This window comes from Esox lucius, chromosome 9, assembly GCF_011004845.1.
Source record: "Esox lucius isolate fEsoLuc1 chromosome 9, fEsoLuc1.pri, whole genome shotgun sequence".
NCBI lineage: Eukaryota > Metazoa > Chordata > Actinopteri > Esociformes > Esocidae > Esox > Esox lucius.
The window spans coordinates 11107010-11124235 of NC_047577.1; the positions used below are offsets into that span (position 1 = coordinate 11107010).

The 17226-nt window shown below is 41.6% G+C and overlaps 1 protein-coding gene across 3 annotated transcripts in view; it reads left to right on the forward strand.

Annotated features, from left to right (window-relative positions):
* Positions 1–231: 231 nt before the first annotated feature.
* LOC105012133 (microtubule-associated serine/threonine-protein kinase 1) overlaps positions 232–17226 on the forward strand; it is a 73802-nt gene continuing 56807 nt past the window's right edge. For all 3 annotated transcript variants that reach the window (XM_010872771.4, XM_010872772.4, XM_010872773.4), the window contains exon 1: positions 232–1429. In XM_010872771.4, coding sequence (XP_010871073.2) covers positions 1391–1429 — 39 coding nt within the window. In that variant the 5' untranslated portion in view covers positions 232–1390. The remainder of the gene's footprint in view (positions 1430–17226) is intronic.

A 17226-nucleotide genomic window follows, 5' to 3' on the forward strand; every position in this document is an offset into this window, starting at 1 on the left:
TAAAATGTTGTTCAAGTAACCATTAACCATTTCATATCACGATCTATAGACATTGATTGGCCTGATTTATTCATTTAATGTTAAAATAAAGACAATAATGTCCGTATCTTAAAATGTTAGGCCTAAGACCTAATAGCAAGTCTGTTCACCATGGGAGGAGGACTGGGGAGAAAATCTGGTCGCTGAGGGGTTAAACCAAACGTGATTCCGTTGTGTAAGGAAGTGGGAGGTAGGGAATGGAATAATGAAAGAGGTATATTACAAACCACACTCGTCTTTTGGGTAAACATAATTATACCGTGAACATCAGGCTGTAAGGATGGGAGTCAGGGTTGAACGTTGAGCGAATTATATGGTAGCACCTGTGCGCGTGCGAGGAAACAGTCCATGGAATTATAAACGGAAAGGCGAACACAACATTTGCTAATAGCAGCGTTCTACGCAGTATTCATGGACCAGAAATCAATGAGAACGTATAGGGTTTCATGGAAATCTATTTAACATCGAACATAATACTGGACTGTATGATTTACCAAGGCTACGATTCTGTCTGAACAGTCGTGTGCCTTGGGAAGCTTTACTATCCGTAGTAGCGTATACACGTGTCGCTTTGGTGTCTTGGGCTGAGGTGCATAGATTAATTATTGCATACTGTAGTTATTGTAAATAATATTTAATTCGGTCTGGCTGGCAAAATAACACGATCCAGCCGGCTATGATAGGCTAGCCTACATTTTTTTAAATCAAGAAATGCTGTTTGCAGTGCAATCGCTTTTTCTGGACAGGACATAAGATGAACGCAGAACTTAGACAGTAATCATGAGGACTCCTGAAAGTAATGGACTGCCACAGTGCACCGACGAAATCATCACGGGAATGAACATCAACATGAGAAAATAAATATTCAACTTTTTCATCAAAGAACTGAATAATTATAGAATTAGCCTATAATTATTAATTATTATATACGGCTAAATCTAACGGTGCACTACTTCTCGCCTAAAGTGCTTTCCATAATTGATAAACTATTTTTGTCTGCGTGATACGCTACGTTTAAATATGTTTTAGCCTACATTTTAAAAAGTAGTCTGAATTTAGCTGCTTCTGGCTTTTCTCCAGAGCTAGACAAATTAATTAAAAAAACCATGGTACCTTCAGGCAGTTGCTTCATCAGCAATTTCTAGATCACTAGCCTAGCCGTCGAACACCAGATGTTGGGTTTGTCTTGAGTTGAGCAGCTGTACAACAGTGAAGCCGAGAGCCACGACTTCTTGTTACAGCGGGACGCCCATGCCCTGTCCGGTTACCTGGAGACCACACTACACCACGAGACCAGGGGGATACCGCGTACCACTCAAGAGCGCCTGCCTCGTATTTTCCCACCACTGCCATGGATGACTCTGGAATTATTCGACGTAGGAGGCTGCAGGTGAGAACGGTCATTTAAAAAAAAAACATTTCCATTCATTAATTTTCAAATATAGTTGTTGAACAAAACCAAACTCGTTTTTTATTTTACAGGCTAGCAGTACCATTTTATTTATAGGCCCTATAATACTTATTCGCTGGATGGTTTAAATCCTGAAGGCTGATTGGCTGATGTGGTATATATAAGCAGTATGGCAGAGGGGGTGTGGTATAAGAGCTGTTCTAAGGCATGATGCATCGCGGGGGTGGGCACTGCACCGTGGTATGTTGGCGATCAATCAGCGTTCAGGAAACCATGTCGTTTATAAGCAAAATTTTGATTTGTTTAACACTTGTGTAGTTTTGATGTGTTCACTACTGTGTGGAAAATAGTAAAAAATGAAATACTTGAATGATGGGTGTCCAAACTTTTGACAAATGCTGTGTAAGTGCTCCCACTTAAAAAGACGAGAGAGGCTTGTAATTTTCATCATATGTACACTTCAACTATGAGAGACAAAATGAGAAAAATTATTCCAGAAAATCACATTGTAGGATTTTTTATAAATTTATTGGTAAATTATGGTGGAAAATAAGTATTTGGTCAATAACAAAAGTTAATGTCAATACTTTGTTATATACCCTTTGTTGGCAATGACAGAGATCAAATGTTTTCTGTAAGTCTTCGAAAGGTTTTCACGCACTGTTGCTGGTATTTTGGCCCATTCCTCCATGCAGATCTCCTCTAGAGCAGTGATGTTTTGGGGCTGTCGCTGGGCAACACAGACTTTCAACTCCCTCCAAAGATTTTCTATGGGGTTGAGATCTGGTGACTGGCTAGGCCACTCCAGGACCTTGAAATGCTTCTTACGAAGCCACTCCTTTGTTGCCTGGGCGGTGTGTTTGGGATCATTGTCATGCTGAAAGACCCAGCCACGTTTCATCTTCAATGCCCTTGCTGATGGAAGGAGGTTTTCACTCAAAATCTCACGATACATGGCCCCATTCATTCTTTCCTTTACACCGATCAGTCGTCCTGGTCCCTTTGCAGAAAAACAGCCCCAAAGCATGATGTTTCCACCCCCATGCTTCACAGTAGGTATGGTGTTCTTTGGATGCAACTCAGCATTCTTTCTCCTCCAAACACGACGAGTTGAGTTTTTACCAAAAGGTTCTATTTTGGTTCCATCTGACATGCTCCCAATCCTCTTCTGGACCATTCAAATGCTCTCTAGCAAACCTCAGACGGGCCTGGACATGTACTGGCTTAAGCAGGGGGACACGTCTGGCACTGCAGGATTTGAGTCCCTAGTGGCGTAGTGTGTTACTGATGGTAGCCTTTGTTACTTTGGTCCCAGCTCTCTGTAGGTCATTCACTAGGTCCCCCCGTGTGGTTCTGGGATTTTTGCTCACCGTTCTTGTGATCATTTTGACCACACGGGGTGAGATCTTGCGTGGAGCCCCGGATCGAGGGAGATTATCAGTGGTCTTGTATGTCTTCCATTTTCTTATAATTGCTCCCCCAGGTGATTTCTTCACACCAAGCTGTTTACCTATTGCAGATTCAGTCTTCCCAGCCTGGTGCATGTCTACAATTTTGTTTCTGGTGTCCTTTGACAGCTCTTTAGTCTTGGCCATAGTGGAGTTTGGAGTGTGACTGTTTGAGGTTGTGGACAGGTGTCTTTTATACTGATAACAAGTTCAAACAGGTGCCATTAATACAGGTCAGAGGAGGACAGAGGAGCCTCTTAAAGAAGAAGTTACAGGTCTGTGAGAGCCAGGAATCTTGCTTGTTTGTAGGTGACCGAAATCTTATTTTACAGAGGAATTTACCAATAAATTCATTAAAAATCCTACAATGAAATGTTCCCCCTCATTTTGTCTCTCATAGCTGAAGTGTACCTATGATGAAAATTACAGGCCTCTCTCATCTTTTTAAGTGGGAGAACTTGCACAATTGGTGGCTGACTAAATACTTTTTTGCCCCACTGTATATGTATATATGTACACTCACCTAAAGGATTATTAGGAACACCATACTAATACTGTGTTTTATTTTTGATTGCTTAAATCACCTTTCTTTCCCATTCTGACATTCGGTTTGGAGTTCAGGAGATTGTCTTGACCAGGACCACACCCCTAAATGCATTGAAGCAACTGCCATGTGATTGGTTGATTAGATAATTGCATTAATGAGAAATTGAACAGGTGTTCCTAATAATCCTTTAGGTGAGTGTATATGTATGTATAGGTATATATACAATACTGTGCAAATGTCTGGAGAAAATGGTGAAGATAGAAGGGAGAGGTTTTTCTGAAAGAGCAGTGGATCAGATTCAAACTCAGGCTGCAGGGCACGTGTGTCGCTGGCACTGGTGCAGACCACTCGACCATACAAGGCCACACTTTTTACTTATCAATGTTTTGCTGTTTATTTGTACTTATTTTTGTATTATATATAGTTTTTATTGAGCAAATAAACACTTAATGCCCAGAAAGTTTTAAACAATGTTGTCATGTGTCCTAAGACTTTTGCACAATACTGTGTGTGTGTGTGTACATATATATGTATCAACATGAGACTAATGGAATATCACATTGCAATTTGCATGATGCATTAGCTCAGGCTGCATGACAGAAGGCTGTAAAAGCTTTTCCAAAAGGGATTATATTCATTTACTACAGGAAGCAAAGCAGTCTGAGTGTCTGAGATGGGACAACCCCCCCACCCACTCACTCTTGTCTTCCGTAACAATTGCAGTGAACTCATCGCATCATGTCACTATGACCCATCTGCCTGCTGTGACCATAAGTATATTTCCCCTACTAGCCTAGCCTGCTGACAGGCATGGTAGACAAACTAGACAACTGTTAAACATACTCTAGCGTATTTGCTGTACAAGGGATTAACTGGCTAATGCTATTGTTCATTGATTGTCTGTAGTCCTAGCAGATTTACTTAGTTTGCAGAGCATGGCACTTGCACTGCAGGGTTGTGGGTTTGACTCCCACAGGGGAATGGTAAGAATTAGGGTGATTAGGGTATGATAAAGTTGCAAATTCCTGCAGCCACTCTGCTGATTTGCTTTCTTCGCAATCGCAACGCTGCCGGGAACGGGTAAAATAATTGCCCCCCCCCCCCACACACACACAGCCCCGTCCTTCAGAGCTATGCTTTCTGGTACCTCTCAGCTGATCGGATCAGTCTCCCCCTTGGGCCTCCATGTGTTTCCAGACCTCCCAATAAACAAACAAAGCAGTCGGCAGCATCATGTTGTGGGGATTCTCCTCTATATAGTCTCTTGTCTGTAGATATCTGAATGAGTTATCCGTCTGTTAGACTGGAACCATCAACAAAGATGCATTGTTTGGACACAGGGTTGAACCTTGAGGTCTAAAACACCTTGATAATTTGCCGATCTGCTGGCGAATAATATGAGCCCACTGCGGAAATAGGCAAGAAAACATTATTAAACTACATAAACAAGGAAATCAATCAACAATCAATCAAATTTTATTTGTAAAGTGCCTTACAACAGCCAAAAGGTGCACAAGGCGCTTTCCATTAAAAGCTTCAGTAGACAACAGAATATAAAAAATATTAAAACATATAAAAATATAAGATAAATAAAGAAAAATGTATATATACATATATATACACATACACCCGCATACACATATACACACACATACACAGGCATACACATACATACACACGCATACACATACATACACACACATACACACACATACACATAAAATATATAAAATGAGCAGTCGAGTCAGAGATGTGATGTTCAAATAAAACAAACACAGTACAAATCAGTGCAGTTTGCTTTGGGCTCGCTTTGCTGGTTTTGTAATTTGGGGCCAGGGATGTGTGTGAGGTATCATGAAGTCAGCATATGTTTTGGGTGTTTTAGGGTCCAATGCTCAACCCAAGGTCCAAACATTATGTTTCCATTGTAGGTTGTGACTCTAACAGCAGGACAATGACCCTGAACACATCAGTCCAGGGCTGAGTCATGTCCATAACCCATCATCATAACCCAAACTATGGGTTGAAACAATGAGGTGGCAAGAGAAAACAGGACATTTTGTTTTGCACCGGTCACAGATCCAAGTGTACATGAGGATCCTCCAATAGCCACAAAATAATAATTGTATTAGCTGCAAAACGCTGTGGTTTTTGTTCACCTTATTCCCTTTATATTATATGAAATATCTGGCATGACCAAATCGCTTAGAAAGTGCACACAAATGCAGATGTGATAGACAGCCATGCGTTTATATGCCATATCACACCATGATCATTAGCTCAATCCTCATTGTAGTCTGTGTGTGTGTGTGTGTGTGTTGAGATTCAAGACATCAGTATCAACACAGAGGCGAAATAAGGATGTGGTCCTTTTCCTCTACTGCTAATACCGATTAGTAGGCATTAGGAGTAGGGTAATGCAGGACTAATGTAGGCTAGCAGCTCTTTTCACTGGGGAATGGACAACCCAAACAGCCAGGGGGCCATCTCTCTCTCTCTCTCACACACACACACACTATAGAGAATTGAGCTAATGATCATGGAGCGGTATGGCTTTTATACGCGTATCTGTCCCTACCCATGCACGCGCGCACACACCAACGCGCACACCAACGCGCACACCAACCCAGACACGTGCAGAGCTGGGGTAACATCTGTTGTCTAGACCCTAGCTTCTGTAAAGTGGCTGCTAACGCCTTCACTTCTCACCAACAACGGTGTCAGGTGGAGCAAGGGTTAGCAGGTCAAACGAACAGGGGGCATAGGTCGAGGACTATATTGTGGACCGACAGTGTGCGTGTTATGGTGTGTCTGTGTCTGAGAGACATTTGTATTCTGAACTGTGAAGTTATTAGCCCAAATTTGGTGATATCCAGTATTTGAGGCCTTACTTCGTTGCAGAGACTCCGATCAACTCGGGACAATCAGTGTGGAGGTGTGGGTCTTACAAAGTTTATTTGATTCCATTCTGGGTCTTATTATGTGGCTTGCTTAACCAGGAAGTCTAGACCAGTAGCGTTACGGGCCGGGAGGGTCACACTCTCCGGCCTTCTACTTACAAATCACAGGATTTGTTTGGATCTGTCTTCACACCAATCATGGGCCTTCCACCAGAAGGGGGATTCTAAAAACTGTTTCTAACTGCACAACACACACACACACACACATATAGTGGACTACGACATAGTGTTGTATAACGTCAGGGGTGGTACAATGATTGGTCCAAATAGCTTTTCTTTGGTTGTTTTAAACTGGTACTGAAATAGCAGAGGCAGCTCTTTGCCTTCTGTCCAACTTGTGGTTTAGTGATGACTCAAACGTGTGAATGAATTTATTCCCACGTGTGATTGTTGTCTTCTAGTCCCAGCCATAAAGTTGCAGACGTTTAGGGTATGACATGACTGCTTATAGAGGCTGTAATATATACTGTTTTACGACTAGCTTCATATAGAATTAGTAATATGTATAGTCTATGAATCACAGCTTACATAGGTTGTAATATTGTAGTATTGGTTATGAATAATGGCATATAGATGTAGAACCATGTTTTTTTACCACAGACTTGGCTTCCCCAGTGATAAAACCCACGCACGTAACGGGTGCCTGCATTGCAATGTTTGTGTGTGTTTGTATGTGTCTCTGTTTGTGTGTGTTTGTATGTGTCTCTGTTTCTGTGTGTTTGTATGTGTCTCTGTTTGTGTGTGTTTTTGTATGTGTCTCTGTTTGTGTATGTTTGTATGTGTCTCTGTTTGTGTGTGTTTGTATGTGTCTCTGTTTGTGTGTGTTTTTGTATGTGTCTCTGTTTGTGTGTGTTTGTATGTGTCTCTGTTTCTGTGTGTTTGTATGTGTCTCTGTTTGTGTGTGTTTTTGTATGTGTCTCTGTTTGTGTGTGTTTGTATGTGTCTCTGTTTGTGTGTATGTTTGTATGTGTCTCTGTTTGTGTGTGTTTTTGTATGTGTCTCTGTTTGTGTGTGTTTGTATGTGTCTCTGTTTGTGTGTGTTTGTATGTGTCTCTGTTTGTGTGTGTTTGTATGTGTCTCTGTTTGTGTGTGGGTTTTGTAAAAGGGAGTGTGTACTCTACTAATCCATCTATCAGTACAGCACAGGCCTCTGTGCCTTCACTTGTTTTTGCGGGGTCTGGGTGTGTCTGTTGATGTGCACGTGTGTGAAATCCCGAGGTTTTAGTCTAGTGTCAGGCACCACATTGATCTGTCTGACCACCTACATGTAGCAGAGGATCATTGCATGGCAGTCGGCACCCTCTGACAGCATGGCTTTTGTCCTGTCCTTTCTCTGCTTCCTCCACTTGTTGGTGTGTGTGAGTATACAGTAGATATCAAGTCAGTCATGTCTATGGATTATCTTCTTGTCAACATAGATCAGTGCAAAGATCACTGGATGGCGATATGGTCCCAGCAAACAGGGAATACCTTATGGATGTCAGGACAAACCTCCAGATGCCTGGCAAAGTCCTAACAACTGATTTTGTGTCTTTACATACAGTAGCACATAGACTGATTAAAATCAGTCTGTTGACATAATACATAGACTGGTTAGAATCAAGTCTGTTGTCGAAACATGGAGGCCTAGACTAAAAAAAAATCTAGTCGGTTGACAAAACATGTAGACTGATTAAAATCAATTCTGTTGACTTAGCATGTCGACTGGTTTAAATCAAGTCTGTTGACTTAACATGTCGACTGGTTTAAATCAAGTCTGTTGACTTAGCATGTCGACTAGTTTAAATCAAGTCTGTTGACTTAGCATGTCGACTGGTTTTAATCAAGTCTGTTGACTTAGCATGTCTAATGGTTTGAATTAAATGCGTTCACTTAGCATGCTTAAAAATAAAGTAATCTAGAGAGAGCGGCCTTTTGTGATTCTTTCATCTTCTTCCCAAAGTGCATTTCAAAATGGCAGCCGTGGCTACCGCTACCTAGCATGTACTTAACTGCAGCTTTCTGGAGAAAAAAAAAGGCAGGCGCACTGGGACAAACACAGTACAGCACATCTGACCACTGGATTGAGGTGTGTTTAACCTTTAATGATTTAAAAGTCTCTGAAAGAGACAAACATAAGTGAGCTGTGTGAAGCTACATGCGTGACGTTTGCATGGAAATGTACTTTGTCTGTTGGCGTAGTACTGAACTTTCATTTTCTTTCTTTCCCAAATGCTCAAACATTTGTTTCAAGGATGTATGCTCGCATTCAGGTGTTCCAAATGTAATTGGAAATATTTGTGACATATTTTTATTGAATGTATTTTATGTTTTACATTTTACAAGTTCATGGTTATACTTAGTTGATAGTTTTTCCACTAGGTATTTTTTTATGTGCTATCACACTGCACATGTGCATAAGAATTCAAGGTCAATTTCAGGGTGAGAAAAAGAGAAGTGAAAGTGGCACGTCTTGTTCTATCCTGCTCTGTTTATTTTAAGTGTTGCCTGTCCAGTTACTTGTCATATTCTGTAGGCAACAACCCCCTTCAGAAAACAATTATGATTGGCTATGTCCACATTTATTGTTAATGTTAATGAAAAGGATTTCTTATCAAACTCTCATCTAGACTTTTCTGTATGTAAGATTCTTTTGGGATCCCGATTTACACCAGCCAAAAACAGAAGCTACATCAAACATGACATAATATTATTAGACAGTCACATTATTGACAGAACTGTACATTTTAAAACAATGGTTAAGTCCATTGTGCTGCTGAGATCTTGGACGCACCAACAAAAAAACACAAGACGCAACTTAATAAAGAATGTTAACTGACAAATATACTACAAACACGGAGCTACATATACTCAAGAAAACCTTTGCTTCATTGCTACAAATGTTTTGTCTGAGGCTTTCCCTAGAATTTCTAATCTCGCCACCATCCTGTACGCATCACATTGTTTATCCCTTACCTACTGTGTTTGACGTCACCACTATGCCCGCTATCATAAAAGGCAGTTCTCTCTTTTCTCTGACCTTTACAAAGGCTAAAGATCCAGAAGCGTCTGCTCATGTACAGATGTCAGATTATAGCCTACTTGCTTATACTGCTTACTGCTATTTGCCAAGATATCTTTATCGTTGACAGAGTTATAGAACACTTCTTTGAAGGGTCTGCCTGGTTCAGCGGTACCATGCAGGCTGGTACTCGAAATGTGCTTTCAAATTGCGTGGGATTTTTATATTGGCTGTATAATCTCAGAGGTTAAGGAAATGTGACGCAGAGACGTGGCCCACATTACTGGGTTGATCAAATCTCAGCCTTGTGAAAGCAGGCATGAACTCCACAGCTGATAAGTAGGCAAAGGTTTCGGCAGAACGAGTTGCAACTAGCCCGTTTGGTAAAATACGAAGTGAATGGAGGAGAAATGCGTTCGCAGAATATGACCTGCATGTGCACGGAGGCTTCTAGATCCTCAGTGAAAGAGATTCATACTGAAAACAGATTATCAACCAATCCAGTCATTGAACACAGTGCGGCGGCCTTGGTGAATGTCCTGAAAGTGTTACCTGTTTTTAAGCAGTTTATCCACCTTTTACAAAACGATGCGATGAACGTATAAGGTGTGTAAATGTTTTCAATGCATTTTTTACAACTACACCACTGATGTCAATAGCGTGTGGCATCCTTTGAAGAATATACAGAACTTAGAGAGGAACTCATGAAAACCACACTCACTTAACCAGCGATGGCTAATAAAAGCTTTGCTGCCAAAAGCGGAATAGAATAGAGTGTGTCAGAAAGGGTGGTGTTGAGGAGTGTGTTGTTTGTGTGAGTGTCTATGCGCGTTGCATGTATTTGCGTTCATGTGTGCAAGGTGAAATGCCTAGACATGGGAGGAAGGCTGTTGTTGTTATATGGTCCTTGTCTGTAATCAGGAGATCAGGAAATGTCTCTTCAGTATGGAATTCCCATGATGCCTAACTGAATTCACACAAAGCTGCCCCAGTACATTTTGTAAAAAATATATGCAGATAAAACAATAAAAGATAACGTGTTAAATAAATTCAATCAGAGAAAATAGAACATTTATTACCTTTGAGTCAAAAAATTAACAACCCACATATTCTTCAACCTGTGACTTTCTACAGGCAGACGGTGAACAGATCAGCTAGGCTTAAGGGGAAAACGGTAATTGTTTTGGTCACCAGTGGAAGGACCGAAAGCGATTAGTTTCACCTTATCCTCTGAGTGGACAAATATCCAGTTTCCTAGCCCGTATTTTAATGTCCCTGCATCTATCTTCACAGTACATCTAGAAGTATATACAGTACATCTCTTAATCTATTAGTGTATCTTTTTTTTAATCTTTTTAATCTATTTTAAGTACTGACTATATTTCCTGAGTTAGCATAGCTTGCTGCTAGCTAACTGTTAATGGATCAACTCCGTTTAAGGGGAAGCCTGTCATTATTTTGGTGATCAGTGCCAGAACTGGAGGGAGCGGGTTGCACCTCAGCTAGGGCGTCCCCAATTAGTGTGAGTGCAAAAGCCTTTCTATTCCATTTCCGCCGCAGCTGGAAGCGTCATTCTGTTGCCGAAAACAGAAACCTTTCTGTCCAGTTGTTCTGCGGTGTTGCTGCAGTCCTCTAGCAAAAGATGGTACAGCCTCAGGCCACTCTCACGTTGGCTCATTATAATGAAAACCCTTCTAGTCGTGTGGCCTTGTACCTTGCGCTACCCACGTGGAATAACTGGTTTCCCGCAGCGTTTGTAACTGACTTCTGCGTGGCTTAGTTCTCCTCGGCCTACGCTGCCCTTCAGGCCTTTCCTTGGCTGTTTGGCTTCACCGTCCTCCCCTGTTGTCGTCCCTCTCTGTGCAGGATGTCAGCAGCAGTTCTTTTTGATTGAATTACGAAGTTTGTGCTATGAGAAAGTCAGACAGTTCAAGTTTGATTCTCAGACAGTCTTGATTTGCGGCGCAGCAAGGAGGACCTAGACTCTTAATGAGAACTGTAGGGGTGTCTTGAAACGTGAAAAGTGGTCACGTCGGCCACAACTCCTCCCCGTGAGGCGTGACATTAAGGAAAGAGGAAAGAAAAACAACACAGACTTTCTGATTATGCGTACCAGGTAACAGGACACCTCCAACTTTTGCTAAATAAATTGTCACGTTGAAAACGCACGTCTAAACCCAAGGTGCCTTAACTTCTCTCATTCACTTTGAGAAGAAGATTGATGACATCTTATTGGGTCAACTGGTCCCTCACACAAACATCTTTACAAAAACTGCTTTTCCCCTACTCTGTCCAGATGAAATCCTACTGGAGAAGGAGAACTGACCCTACTCGCCCAGCACACTAATATAGCAGCGTAAGACCTTGGGGCTGAGACAGGGGGGTCCGGTGACACTGTGGCCCTATCTGTGGGAGGCCCCGGACAGGGCACAACAGGCAGGAAATCAATCCACCCACATTGCCAAGCATCAACCAAAGTGACACCCACCAACCGCAACCACCCTGAATGAGGGCTGAGTATTGCCAGCAGAATACAGCCCAATTGCACAAGTGCGCAACAGAGAGACAACAACAAGCCAGTGACTCCGCCCCCGAATGGCCCAGTGGTGATGAGAGCCCACCTGGCAAGACAGCAAGGGTGGACAGTATCAAGCCTTTCTGGTCACCTTCAAGCCCCTGGGCAAGACTACACTTAATCATAGACCATGCTGTAGAGATGAGCCTTTAGTAGACACTTGAAAGTTTGCACTGAGTTTGCATTTAATTGGCAAATCATTCCACAGTAGTGGAGCTCTGTGAGAGAAGGCCCTGCCTCCGGCTGTTTGTTTAGAAATTCTAGGTACAATTAAAAGGCCTGCATCTTGCGATCTAAGATTACGTGTAGGTATGTATGGCTGGATCATTTCAGCGAGGTAAGTAGGATCAAGTCCATGTATTGATTTATAGGTTAACTATAAAACCTTAAAATCTGCCCTAACCCTAACAGACAGCCAGTGTAAAGGACTGGAGTAATGTGTTATTTATTTTTTTATTCTACTTAGGATTCTAGCACCCGTGTGCAGCACTAATTGAAGTTTATTTATTGTTTGTCAGGGTAACCGGAAAGAAGAGCATTGCAGTAATCTAATTTAGAAGTAACAAAAGCAATGTTTCGAAGATGAAAATAAGCAACTCTTGAGACATATTTTATATGTTCATCAAAGGAGAGGTCAGGGTCAAGGGTAACGCCGAGGTTTCTTACAGTTTTTTGGGATACGACCATGCAGCCGTCGAGGTTCACAGTGAGATCTGCCAACAACGCTCTTTGTTTCTTGCGTCCTAAAACAAGCGTTTCTGTTTTTTTTTAGTTTAAAAGCTAGAAGTTCTATGGCATCCACTTCCTAATATCTAAAATGCATGCTTCCTAAGTAGCTAATTTTGGGGCTTCTCCATGCTTTTGAAATATATAACTTTGTGTCAGCAGCATAACAGTGAAAACTGACATTGTGATTCCAGATTACATCACCCATATGCAGCATATATAGTGAGAACAATAATGGGCCCAGAACCAAGCCTTGAGGAACACCAAAACATACCTTTGATTTGTCAGAGGATATGACATCCACACAAACGAACTGATATCTTTCAGATAAATAAGATTTAAACCAGGCTAGAACATGTCCATGTAGCCCAATATGGGTCTCTCTAAGAGAAGGGAGTGATCAATAGTGTCAAAAGCACTAAGATCAAGAAGCAACAGGACAGATGCGGAACCTTTGACTGAGGCCATTAGAAGGTCTTTTGTTACCTTCACAAGTGCAGTCTCAGTACTATGATGGGGTCTGAAACTGGAGCATTTAATAAATGTTATTTGTCTTCAGGAAGGCTTTCAGTTGTTGGGAAACACATTTTTCTAAGATTTTCGAGAGGAACGGGAGGTTCGATATTGGCCAATCATTTCTTAAGTCTCGCCTCCATTGTATTCTTTGTCTCTTCGTATATACAGGCCCCTGCACTCCAAAACCTCCACTACATAATCCACGTTGGATGTAATCAGAGGCAGCTGCCTCCTATTTAGGGTTAGGGTTAGCGTATGTCAGGATCCAGATAAACATTTTTTAGAAGAGGCTTAATTTCAGCTATTTTCTGTGAGTTTGGTACACATCCGGAGGAAAGGGAGCAATTTATTATGTTCAACATTGGCTCACCTAGCACAGGAAATAGCTCCTTAAGTAATTTTGTTGGAACTGGGTCTAGCTGAGAATTTGGGGGTTTAGAATTCATTGCAAATTTTGTGAATGTGTCGAGCGATACTGGATCAAAAAATTCAAGTGTTCCCATTGACACCTGGTCAGGGAGGTTCAGGATATTCTCAGGACAATAACTATTTAAGGAGGAGCCAGTTATTTGTTTTCTAATGGTGATGATCTTTTCATCAAAGTAGTTCATGTATTCATTACAGCTAAAGTGAAGACCCACTTTAGGTAACAGTTTGGAACTTTTCAATTGTCAACTACACAGTTGTATCTATAGGTTGCAACAAGATGAGACAATTTTACATTGGAATTGTTCAATTATTGATGATGCAATTTACCCTTTTAAATGCACAATTTATCCTTACGGAAAAACCCCTGACCTCTTTGAAAAATATGAAAGCAATTGGGACTGGTGCTTTGGATGTCAACTGGGGGCTAAGTCTGAAGGAGTTGCTGAAGTAGCTTGCCTGTATCTTTATCTAAGGCCAAGATATGGCCATACATCTATAAAATTATTGACAAAATCGCCATACAATTTTGACTGTTTGTGACTGCACTAAACATGCAACCATACCAAAATAACAATAGGCAACATTTTGGGAGGATTAAATCGAGCAACCCCACATTATTTTCTGTAGGTTGGAACCAGATCAGACAATTCTACTGTGGAATTCTTCAGTTATTGATCCTGAAAATTAACCTGCAAAGCATTCAATTCATCTTTATGGAATGACCCCTGACCTCTGTATAACACTAAAAAAGTGTTATAATAAAACTCTGCTACCTACAACTTATAGTTTGAAATGATCATAAATCCCAAAATAAATTACATAACATTGTAAAACTGCACGTAACTAACAGGAGAGTTCTAAGGAACATGCTGGCAAAGTTAGAAATGTCTGACAGCATCAGGTCATGAACATTTCTTATCCACCTTTGCAAATTGTCTTTGAACATCAGATGGATGTACAATTATGCAATCTACCGAGATTATTTCCCCCCGTTTGAGACAAAAACCAATTACCATGGAGAGAATGAGAGAGAACAATCTTACTACTAGCTACCTAGTTTTGATCCCTCAAAGACTGAAAAAAAACTATAATTCTCTCTTTTTTTAGGTATTGCTATAAGAAAGGGCCTATAGGCTTACCTGTCTCCAGTGTTTTCGTAATTAAATGTAACATTTTACAGATTATAACAAAAATTACTGTTTTTTTAAAATGGAAGAGGACAGTGATAGCCATGTGTTAATTTATGAAAAGAATATAAAATTGAAATATTTATTCAAGAAGAGAGAGATGGTAACCTAGAGGCCCTACAGACAGACAGAGACAGACAGAGAGAGAGAGAGAGAGAGCACGATTAATACATAAAAAAGGAGAGATGGAGAGAGATAACATTGGGAGAGACAGATAAACCCTTTTTGATTCAGTTTTTAGATGAGCTCTTCTGTTTATAAAGTGACAGAAAAAGAGCAAACAATTATCCAACGGCAGTATTTAGCAGCTCAGTTATTAAACAGCGCTTTTCAATCTCCCCATTTAGTAAAGACTGGCTTCGGGAAACGGCTCAGAGATTTCACCAAGCTCCGTTGTTCCAACAACGGACATCGCCTAAAGATGCATTCGGGAAACATTACCCCCTCCTTACCCCTCTCTCAGTTCATCACCCCCTCCATTAGTCCCCCTCCATTAGTCCCCTTCCAAGGTGCCACATCCGGAGTGGGGAATTCTTGTCAAGGGCCTCGTGATGCTCCACGTCCCAGCCAGGGACAGGACCAGCGGCAGTGATGTCACCCCTGTTGAGAGAAGTGCAGTGTACTGTATCTCTAACCTGCCCCCTCGACCCCCCCCCCCCCCCCCCCCCAGTCCTCATCCTGTCTACGTTCAACGACTTGTCGTAGCTACCGTTATGGAAACACTTTGCCGGTCCTGTGTAGCTCAGTTGGTAGATCGCGGTGCTTGATTCCAGGGTGCCAAAACCTGTGCTGCTCAGAACGTTAAGGAAAAGTAGTTGAAGGCAAGAACGATGCTGCCCACTAGCCGGTGGCGCCGACATAGTCCACTTCCGAGGTTTCACATCCGGTATGTTGAACCTGTGACTTACAGGGGCCCAAATAAATTATTAGAACATTAGGTCCAAAGAAATCTATCAATTAAAAAAACATTGAATTGTTTATTAAAATATACAATTATTAACTTATCCACTCATCCTATTTTCTTATTTTTGGCAGAAAGTGAACATCCAGAGAGCCTCTGTATTGTGCATTGCACACTACCCCCCCCTATAAAATGGTTTGGTCCTGTCTCCAAACCAGGCACGAACAGCACTGAATTGCAAGTGAGGAGTGCTGGTGGAGCATGAAGGATGTCTCTACTTACTAAAGAAAAATGGAGTTTACTAAAACGAAAAGAAAAGAGAGAAGAGAGAAAAGAAAGGGCGACAGTATGTTACCCAATTTTTCTAAAAGGAAGGTGGGTGTAGTCAATGAGTGGTGGAAATTAACCTATTAGCTTAGTCCATAGTGAAATAGCTTACTTTTGCACCCCTAAAAATTTGTATATCTTCATATAAAATTCTGCCTTATTACATTTAATTCCTCTTTTACCCGTCATTTAATCAATGCAGGCAAACGTTTAGCAAACTATCAATACTAAATCAGTTGTCCCTGCCCCCGCCTGATTCTAGGCCCAACAGATGCAGCTTCAGGCTCAGCAGCCCTGTCTGTCCATCCCCATAGCCCTGAACAAGTCCTACTGTAGTGATACCAATCCCTGTGCACTCACACCCAATATTAAACAATCGCACACCTCTAAAGGTGCTTTGGCCCCCACACCACTGTATGCAGCGTGCCTCCCCCCCGTGGGCATCTGGGTGGGGCCCGATGTGATATATTGTCACGGGGCCCAAAATCCCTGGTGGCGCCCCTGCCTAGATATGTGACTTGTTTTAATGTTCCTGTGTGACTTCTTCCATGGTGCTAAAGCTATTTACGAGGACTTTGTTGTGTGTGTTTGTTTTGGGGAATGCTAGACTATACCGAGGGACTTTCCAGTGGTATTGCGTCGGTTAGCTTTGTCTGGATTTTCTGCCCGCAAATGTTTAGAGAGCGAAAGAGAGGCGGAGAGAGGAGAGAGGCAGAAAAAGAGCAGAGGAGGCGGTAGAGTGAGAAATAGAGTGGGAGGGTGACAGAGAGTGGGAAAGACCGTCAGAGAACAAAAAAGAGCCACAGGTCATTAGATGAAAGCTACTCTAAAAACCAATTACTTTCTTTTCGTTTTTTTGTTCTTTCTCTTTTTATTGGTTTCCAAGATCCAGGCCGGCTGTATTTTGTAATTACCTCACTTTCTTTCTCCTTAAATTTTTTTCCCAACCTCCAACCTTGCAGAGATGCATCAAATCGCGTTCCCTTCAGTCATCTTACACTGGTAACACACAGTAGCGTCCTTGTCCCTGATATAAATGGATGAAAACGTCATTACAAATAGAAGTTTATCTATAGAATAATTTAATAAATGTCTTTCATGGCCTTAAAGATAGAAGCAGTACTGTAATATGATCCTGGATGGGGGAGACAACCAGGAG